The sequence below is a fragment of the Haliotis rubra genome, unplaced genomic scaffold (genome assembly GCF_003918875.1).
Source record: "Haliotis rubra isolate DU_JTF1 unplaced genomic scaffold, ASM391887v1 Scf802, whole genome shotgun sequence".
Lineage (NCBI taxonomy): Eukaryota > Metazoa > Mollusca > Gastropoda > Lepetellida > Haliotidae > Haliotis > Haliotis rubra.
Window position 1 is genome coordinate 372,735 of NW_025767527.1, and position 10,603 is coordinate 383,337.

The 10,603-nt window shown below is 47.2% G+C and overlaps 1 protein-coding gene across 1 annotated transcript; it reads left to right on the forward strand.

The window, feature by feature from the left end:
- Nucleotides 1-8,675: 8,675 nt before the first annotated feature.
- LOC124261652 (toll-like receptor 4) lies at nucleotides 8,676-9,206 on the forward strand. The gene has a single exon (XM_046695993.1). The coding sequence runs from the start codon at nucleotides 8,676-8,678 to the stop codon at nucleotides 9,204-9,206; it is 531 nt and encodes a 176-aa protein (XP_046551949.1).
- The last annotated feature ends 1,397 nt before the right edge of the window (nucleotides 9,207-10,603 follow it).

Sequence of the window (10,603 nt, forward strand, 5' to 3'; positions counted from 1 at the left end):
CCAAACGCTGCTGGTTAGATTCCCAAACCTTGGCGAGAATGACCTCATTGTACCAGGCACGGTTCGACTGGCGTTCAACCTCATGTTGACCTCCGGCAACGACAAACGCGAGCTAGTGCGGAACGTAGGTCGAGCCATCATCAAGAAAACCACCATCAAGATCAGCGGTAACGAGGTGCTGAGCATCGACGACAGCGACGTCTTTCACTGCTACGGGGACCTCTGGAAAAGTGAGGGAGAACGCATCAATGACATGTACCAAGGTATCAGCAAATCGACCCGGTTGCGCATGGGGTATGGCTTCACGCAAGACCAGCTAGACAAGATATCGGACGGTGAAAAGGCCATCGCCCAAGCATATGGGAACAGGTTCTGCGTGCCGCTCGACTTCGGTTGCTCACGGGACACGCGCCGTTTTACCAGGCCGCGCTGGGTGATAGGCTTGAATACAAGCTCACGTTTAACGACTACAGCAAAGTCGTGCGTACGCCGAATGGTGATGAGGCCAGTTACACCATAGACAACATCTCTCTGGAGTTTGACATGGTCACTAGCCGGGAGCTGGCAAGGCAGGTTCGAAGCCAGTACTCGGGGAAGGTGGCCATCCTGTACAATCGCATACTGAGGCATAGAGCGATCAATTGGGATAAGAGCAACACGCTGTGGAACATAAACCTAAACGTGCCGGTGCGATCGATGAAAGGCATCCTGGTCGTCCCCGTGGAGGATTACGAGCCGTTCCGAAGGGACAGCGAGAAGTTTTTCAACCCCGAGGTTGAAAAGGTGGAAGTGACCATCGAGGGCGTGCCCAATCAGCTGTTCAGCGCCGGTATGAGGGCACACCAGCAGTGGGACAAGATAATAAAACTACCGACCCGGCACCAACACGTCATCAAGGACCTGGACCTATCCTCCATGCATATCGGTGAATACCTGACCACCAAGTATGCGCTGCGGGTTGACATGCGATCCACGGATGACGATAAACTACACAGTAGCGGTCGCCGCATTGACAACGGCAGCGAGGGGATACCAATCCAGATCACCAAGAAGGCTCAACCCGCGGGTAAGTTGAAATTATATCTGTACGTGATTATGGACGCGCAACTTAATATAGACAATGGGAGATTCGTGCAAGCCATCTACTGATGTGTTCGTCGTGTGCAACTTAACCTTCATTTCTCTGTGTTTCGCCTATACCGTATATTATATAGTTAAAACTAAAACTTGCTTGTTACATTATAAGATGGAGTGTGATGAACTGCTCGAACAACTGTTGGTGCCAGTTGGCGATGATAAGAGTGATGACAAGCGAGAGAGACTGGTGGCGTTGGCTGTTGGTGGCAAAGCCAAACATTACTTTGGGGACTACACTCCCGATAAAATTCACAAAATGTCAACCAAAGAAATCGATAAGCTGTACGCTAGATACGAGGCTAGACTCGGGGCCGAGATGACGAAGACTATAGGATCGGCTATGACCCAGATATACACTGGTATTGCGTCATACTTCCTTCCCATCCCCCCAGGAACGCCGACTTTACCTGTGGGAAGACCTTGAGAAAGACCCTTTTATTGAACACACCTTGAGCTCTATCAGCTGCGTGCTGTACCACAAATACGGTATGTTGTTAGCCCCGGTGACGGCGGCGATTATCACGGCAAAGCATTGCCAATTTAAGGAGGGGAAAAATAATAATAATAGTATAGATGGATACTGCACAGGAGGAGACCCCACAACTGGGGGAGACCCCTTCCCAACTGGAGGTGAACCCTCCCGAGGTGAACCCAAAGTTGAGGGAACCCCAACCCCCTACAGTCACCAGGCAGAAGAATCCTAAGAGAGTAGCTGCCGGTTAAAAAAGGTGGTGTTGGTTGTAGGCGTAACTGCTGCCGTGGCTATCTCATGGTTATATGCACGTCCCAGGAAGAAACCCCCATAATTAGAGGTCAACCCACATATCATGCAATAAAATATATATTTTTTATATCATATACATAATGTCTGAGGGGAAAACGTTCGTCAACAACGCATACCGAGCCACCGTGATCGCCAGTCTAGCCGTAGGGTACGCTCGGTTGACCAAAATGGTGCTTAAACAACCCACTATCAAGCTAGATTTCAACCTGCAGGATATGGGTATGCTCATAATGAACCTTGGTATGGCGATGGCCACAAAGGACATCCTAGTAAAACAGGGGATACTACCTGAAAATATTATGAAGTAAATATAGGATGGCTACGATTGCCATGATGGTTGGTGGGGCGTTAGTAAATGCCCTGGCATTTTCCGGGAGTAATTTCCTCTTCTCGAAACTACGAGAGTCACACACGGCTGAGATACAGGCAGAGCGTAAAAGGCACGACCTTGCTATTGAGAAATTACAATCGGCACAATCTGAGTACGCGAAAAAAACGTGTTCAGAGGATCGATTACATTAACGAATAACTCAGGCGTGAGAGCCATGCTGTTAAAACATTCCACGATGTCGACGACGCAGCGAGAGAATACTACCTACTAACAGGTAAACAGCTGGAACCACTACATAAGCCCACACTCGCTCAATACTACACACCATCCAAGGGGCAAATGGACCGTGAACTGGTCTTCATCGCGCTGGGGATAGCAGCAACTGCGTTGGTTGCAAAACAATTAGACTAAGTACTCATATAAGTATGCTAAAGATGAGACCTGCTCCATACCGATGCGAATACATACTTATAGGGAAGAAAGAAGCCTGTGGAAGGAGATGCAGGACTGAGGGGTACTGTTGTTTCCACATGGGAAGCCCTAACTACACGTGTTCTGTGTGTGGTATAGGGGTTAAAGGGCACTACTGCCTATGCAAAGCTCACGGAGCAAACGTAGTCAGACATCATCTCATCTACGTGAATAAAAAGGCCTACATAAAAGAACGTAGGCGACTTCTCAGGATAAGTCCCCAATTAGAGACTGTGAACACCTAGGTATAACTATGTTTGTGGAAATTGAGCCCAGGGAAAGTTGCCTGAGAAGCTGGCAGATGTATGTTGGGAAAAGTATAGATATCAGTGTCCTCAAACCCATGATTGTTAGCGAACTATGTAAGGGGTGTTCGTTTACAATCATGGTGAAAGTAGGGTTTGATGTGCCGTGGGCTGGGCACACTTGGAATTACTTTGATGGGAGGCGAGTAGATGTGCATGGGGAGATAGATATACTTGTTGACAACTCGTTGCAAGTAATACAAAACACCCTACTATGCTGCGTATGTTCCGGGTGGGTCGAGGGAATAATCGATAAGGTGTATCTAGATATTTACTAAAGGATTTTATGGACGTCTCACTACATTTTTTATCAAGGTTGGAGGAGTTACCTCCCTTGCCGGCGGCCCAATTAGAGATTGATATACCTAGATGTGTACGCAACTATGACTACTATTCGCGAGCTCAAGCAGATCGCGAGGCAGAGGGGTGTGATTGGTTACTCTAGGATGAGGAAATCAGCCTTGTTGAGATTACTTAACATACAAGCACCTCCCACAGTAAAACGATTAAAAGCGCAAGCAAAAGAACTTGGGTTGACGGGTTATTCCAACCTGGGGACAGCCGGGTTAGTCGCATTGTTATCACATGACCCCGTTCACCGTCAGCTCCCCACTGTAAAACAATTAAAAGCCGAGGTACGTAATTTGGGGTTAGGCAGATATTCTCGTATGAGGAAACCACAGCTTGTAGAACTATTACGGCAGAATAGAGCTATTGACCTACAGTTCATACCCACTGAGCGCGCTGTAGGCAACTATTTGAGAGGCTGGCGCATGCATGTTGATAGGAACATAGACATCACAGATATCAAGCCTCTGATAGCTGATAAAGTCAACCAGGAACTAAACAATCTGGATAGTATAAAGTTTCAGATCACAGTGAAAATGTCACTCGATAAGAACGTGGGGGGAACCCCCACTGGGGTCACTGAGTACGTTCAGCCTTACTTCCGAGGTAAACAAGAAATCGTGACTCACACAGAGATCATAGACGCATCAATCGATACCAGTTTTCAGCAGATACGAGAATACCTAGAACGCTACACACACTTGGGGTCTGGGTGGGTTGTTGATAAAATCGATAATGTCTATTTAGACATAGCTAACTACGTGCCGTTCAGAGGCGGGTCATACCTAGACTTGCCCCCCTACTATAAGAAAAAACATGCCATGGTCAACGTCAAGAATAGAGGAGACGATTGCCTGAGGGTAGCTATCAGGGCAGACTTGTATCCAGTTGACACTCATTCAGACAGGCTTTCTAGCTATCCCCAAGACGATGGACTCAACTGGGATGGTATAGATGAACCAACCCCCATATCCCAGATCACCAAAGTAGAAAAACAGAATAATTTAGCCATAAACGTCTTTGGGCACAAAGGTAACACAACAATAGTGCACAGGGTCAGCCCAGTGTTGGGGGAGGAGAGTCGCCACGTTACCAATATATTCATGACCCAGCGAGGTGAAAAGTATCACTACATGCGGATAAAACATCTCAGTAGGCTGTTGCACAACCAGTCGAAACACGTTGGTAAAAAACACTTTTGTGAGCAATGCCTGCACGGTTTTAGCCGAGCTGATTTATTAGAATCCCACCGGGAGGATTGCCAAGGTGTGGGGCAGACGGCCATACGAGTCGACATGCCTAAGGAAGGTGACAATATCCTAAAATTCGACAACCACAAGAACCAAATGTCTGTGCCTTATATCATCTACACCGACTTCGAAGCCTTGGTCAAACCTGTTGAGGTTGCCGGTATCCCCAGTGCTCTACCCACAGGCGAGAGCTTCACACAGAAAACACAAGAGCATGAGGCCTGTGGGTTTGGATACGTGGTCGTCCGTTGTGATGGGAAAACGAAAGCTCCCGTAGTGTACAGGGGTCCCGACGCGGCTGAAAAGTTTCTAAAGTGTTTGCAGGAGGAAGAAAAAATTATCAGGAATGCACTGTATACAGTCGCTCCCATGCGTATGACCAAAGCCGACCAGCTAGCCCACGCCTGTAGCACTAACTGCCACGTGTGTGACTCACTGAACGGTGATTCGGTGAAAGATCACTGCCACGTCACCGGTAAGTATAGAGGCGCCGCTCACAGCGCGTGCAACCTCAAGCTCAGAATCAACCCCAAGATAATAAACATCCCCGTGGTCTTTCACAACTTGAGAGGGTACGACTCTCACTTGATCATGCAGGCCATCGCGAAAGTCGACGGCAACCTGACGTGCATCCCCAACAACATGGAGAGATACATCTCCTTCAGCTTAAACGGCTTGAGGTTCATCGACTCGGTTCAGTTCCTCCTGTCGTCACTCGACAGTCTTGTCAAGGCCAACGATACCTTCCCCATCACCGATCGATACACCGACGCCGAGACTAGACCCCTGCTGATGAGGAAGGGTGTGTACCCCTATGAGTACATGGATGGCTGGGCCAAGTTCGCCGAGACCAGACTACCCCCAATCAGAGAATTTTACAGCAATCTGACCGACTCGGCAATATCCCAAGACGATTACTCGCACGCTATTAACGTATGGAATAAACTGGGCTGTAAGAATCTGGGTGACTATCACGACCTGTACTTGAGGACAGATGTACTGCTGTTAGCCGATGTGTTTGAGACGTTTAGGGGGACATGTTTCAAGCAGTATAAACTCGACCTCGCATGGTATTACACCAGCCCAGGTCTGTCGTGGGATGCCTTGCTGAAAAAGACCGGAGTTAAGTTGGAATTGCTCACAGATTACGACATGCACCTATTCATTGAGAAAGGCTTGCGAGGTGGGATTTCCATGGCAACCAAACGATACGCGAAAGCAAATAATCAATACGTGAAGGGCTACGACCCGAGCATGCCAACCAATCATATTCTCTACCTCGATGCCAACAACCTGTACGGCTGGGCCATGAGCCAGTATCTACCCACAGGGGGATTCGAATGGGCATCGCACGAGGTCGATGTTATGAGCATCGCACCAGATTCGAACAAAGGTTATATCCTCGAGGTTGACTTGGAATACCCCAAGGCATTACACACATCACACAACAGCTACCCCCTGGCCCCCGAACGTATGAGGGTTAACCCAGACTGGATGTCTGAGTACCAACATAACTTGTTAGGTGGGCGGGTGGCAGACGTTGAAAAACTCGTGCCCAACTTAATGAATAAGACCAAGTACATCGTTCAATATCGCAACCTACAGCTGTACATGTCGTTGGGTATGAGGCTGACCAAAATACACAGGGTGCTCGTGTTCAACCAGAGCCCCTGGATGGAGCCTTACATCAGAATGAACACAGACCTCCGAAAGCTTGCCACCAGTGACTTTGAGAAAAACCTCTACAAGCTCATGAACAACTCGGTGTTTGGTAAGACTATGGAGAACCTGAGGAAACGCGTGACCGTGAAGCTGGTTCGGTTGAATGAGGAAGACAAGCTCAGGAGACTGATAGCCACTGCAAAATATTCAACACCTGGTTGTACACATGAAGAAAAGCCACATAAAATTCAACCGGCCTGTTTATGTGGGGATGAGCATCCTCGATTTATCCAAACACCTGATGTACGACTTTTACTACAACGAACTTGAAAAAACAGTACGACGACAGGTGTGAAGTGCTGTACACTGACACGGATTCCCTTCTGATGGAGATTCGAACCGAGGATGTGTACGAGGACATGAAGAAACGCCTCGATTTGTATGACACCAGCGACTACCCCAAGGACCATGCCATACACAGCACGGTAAATAAAAAGGTCCTAGGTAAGATGAAGGACGAGTGTGCTGGCACGCCCATAGCCGAGTACATAGGTTTGAGGCCTAAGATGTACTCCATCCTGAAGGCTGACAATGGTGAGATCCGGAAGGCTAAGGGTGTTAAGAAGTACGTGGTGAAACAACACATCAAACATGCCAGATTCAAGGAAGCCCTGTTCAAGACCCGTACCTTCAGGCATAAAATGAACACGCTTAGAAGTGATGGGCATAGGATATACGGACTGACTATAAACAAGACGTCCCTGTCGCCGATGGACACTAAACGTTGGATAGCTATTGATGGGATAAACACGTATGCGTACGGGCATGAGAAAATTGAACCAAGAACATAGGTGTATATATCGGGGCGACATGTCACGGAACCAGAGAAAGTTTGAGGCTATTTACTACAGCCTGCGTGGGTACTGGAAAGGAGCTTGCGCTGTACATAAGCTGGCTAAAATGGCGCGAGAATCCCCGGAGGAGGCCAAAGCGTGGCTTGAAAAACAAGCCCTGTGGCAGATCTATTTACCGGCACCACGCTACGTGCCTAGAAGGAAGTTCGACATTAACATACCCAATAGCGTTCACCAGGCCGACCTCCTATTCCTACCCCACGATAAGAGGTACAAGTATGCCTTAACCGTCGTGGACGTGGCCAGTCGCTACAAGGAAGCCGAACCATTGACCGCAAAAGACTCGGCCCAGGTAGCCAGAGGATTCGAACGCATATACAAACGCAGTGTGCTGACGTGGCCAACAGAGCTGCAAGTTGACCCTGGGCGGAAGTTCATGGGTGTCGTGTCACACCTGCTTGATAAACACGACACCAAGGTCAGGCGTGGGACGGCAGGAGCCCATCGCAGCCAAGCAATAGTTGAGAGATTCAATAGGACTTTGGCTGAGCGCTTATTCAGACATCAGTATGCGAAAAAGATGGCCAACTCGGGGAAACGATCGACTGAATGGGTCGCGCGGCTACCTCAGGTGGTGTCGACAATCAACCATGAAGCCACCCGTCTCACCGGCAAGAAACCGGCAGACGCTATCAAACTAAAATCAATAGTGGCAGAGTCGGCTGCTCCATTGCGTGGGAAAGAGAAACAGATACCAGATAGGGCCCTAGTGAGGTACCTATACCAGCCGGGGGAACACGAGGGTGATAGCCATAAGCGAGCCACCGATCCTATATGGTCAGTCAAAACTTACAACATAGATAAAATGGACATCAAAGCAGATGAGCCGAACTTGTACTACTTGAGAGATGGGCCAGGGAGAGGGTTCGTTAGAGAGGAATTATTAGTCATACCGTACGGCACAATGTTACCCCCAAGCAAAATATTTAACACTTACCAAGTAATCCCAATAGTATCCTGTCAACACGACATGTCACATGATCAGGAAAGTGCTAGTTCGCTATCCCAGGATAGACCCGTTGAACCGAAATACTTCAGCTAAGTCCCTGGTAGCTCAGTCGGTTGAGTGTTGTGGCTGTGAGGCATACATGCGGGGGTACGTATCCCGCTGGTGTCTCAACTTTTTATAAGTCGGGAAATTAACGGGGGCTCAAAAGTAGTAGATGCAATGGTAGCAAAATCTAAGGGTCTGACAAAAGCTTTATTTGTAAAATAAGGCTTTGCAGAGGCTTTTGTTGGACTTGGTCCAGGACTATCATTGTATATACTACTAATATTGACTTCCTTGATTGGTTATTAAGTTCCAAGATTGCTAGTAATGTACAGAGTTTTTATTGCGTTGACAAAGACAGGAACATATTACCTTTTAAAGATCATGGTGATGCTGTACTAACGAAGCTTAAAGCATCATGTAACAGTTTCTTAGGAATGACCTTGGGAGTTCTGACGTCACTTGTATTCCTACTTTTCCTTATGTCGTCTATGGTATGTTACTGGCATCGATGGAAAATCATATACTGGTATTACGTCGTCAAGTTGAAACTAAGAAACAACAGAAAAGAATACGTCCGTCTGTTTGACTTCGATGTGTACGTATCCTACGCCGACCTTGACCTTGGCTTTGTCCGCAATGACATGATAGAGATTCTTGAGCACCTCCGTGGAGCTCGCTTGTATATTCGTGATCGAGACTCTCTTCCGGGCGCTCCCATATCAGAGAACATCATCGACAGGATCAGAAGGAGCAGAAAAACGATGCTTTTGTTGTCTCAGGCATTCCTGAAGCAGAAGTGGTGTAGGTACGAGCTACATATGGCCAACATGGAGGCTGTGTCCACTGGCCGATCTGTTATGGTCATCATCATTCTTGAGGACATTCCTAAGAACGACATTCCGCTTGAGATTCTGTATGATTTTCAAAGAAGTCGGTTTCTTGAATACCCTAAAGCAAGTAGCGACTTGGAACTGTTTTGGGCGAATGTAACTGCTGCTATTGAAGGATAGACTTGCAACTGGATGACAGTTTCTGATTTTTGTATATGTAAATATCGTTAGCGTAAAAATAATATTTAATCCCAGTCTCAGTTTAAGCAAATTCTCACTTGCAGTCATTTCAGTTTCTTGCGTATACTCATATATTTTGTTTGTTTTATACTAAAATGATGCATAAAGAAAAAGAATTAAAATACGAACTTGCAGGTGCTTATTTTCGGGCTGTTTGCTTGGTTGTTGCTTTTTTGCTGCACTCATTCACGGGCTAACAAACCAGTGGTCAGTATGATGAACGCCTTATGATGATCAACTAATAATCAATTTACCGACCCTGACTCCCTGTTCCCACTGGCACCTACATGACATGCACGTGCATCCTGAAATTGTGTATCACCCTGAGCTGAAGCCTATGACTGTAGGCTTTAAAAAAGCCACATCAATGGTACTCCACATGCATTGCTTTAAGCCACTAGACGACAAGAAAATGATAAGACTGACAAAAGCTCAACGGCACAACGCCATCGGCCGTTTACAAGGATGGGCATCGCATCGAGAGGTGGCAAGGCACTTCCGCGTGTCCAGATAGACCATCTCAAACCTATGAACCCGATACAACAATACTGGGAGTGTTAATGACAGACGGTCAGGTCGACCTAGAGTTACCACCGCCGCCCAGGATCGCTACATCCGGTTGAGACATCTTCACTCAAACACTACGGCTGCATCATCCACAATCGAAATCCCTGGACTGCGCCGAATCTCCGACCAGACAGTGCGCAATTGGCTATGGGAAGTCAGACTTTTTTGCCAGAAGACCAGTTCAACGTTACGTCGTTCCCTCCTTCAAGCATGACAATGCTCGACCTCACATTGCACGTGTTTGACAGGACTTCCTCCAGCAAAACAATGTTCAGATGGTACCTTGGCCTTCTCGATCACCCGATTTGTCCCCCATTGAACATCTATGGGACACTCTTGATCGACGCCACCTCAGACACTACAAGAACTGCATGCAGCACTTTAGCAAGAGTATCAAAACATTCCTCAAGCATTCGGCATCTCATTTCTTCTGTGGGTCACTGCTGCCAAGCTGTTATCGATGCTCATGGTGGTGGCCCCAGATACTGACATTTTACTCTGACCAATATACCAGTTCTCAGAAAAAAATATTGCAATTCATATCACTTGAAAAGTGTATTGTGATATACAGTGAAGCCTCGTTAATCCGGACGGTTGCGTTTCTCAGCAAATTCGTCCGGATTGCGAATAGTCCGGACTACTGAATCAAGACTCAAATTCAAGCAAGAGTTGCTTCTCTTACTATTACAAAAACGACACGACTCTGGATAAAACAAATCAGCATTTAATGTAAAGCTTATAAAACGATGAATAGCTGGCACAACAATAAA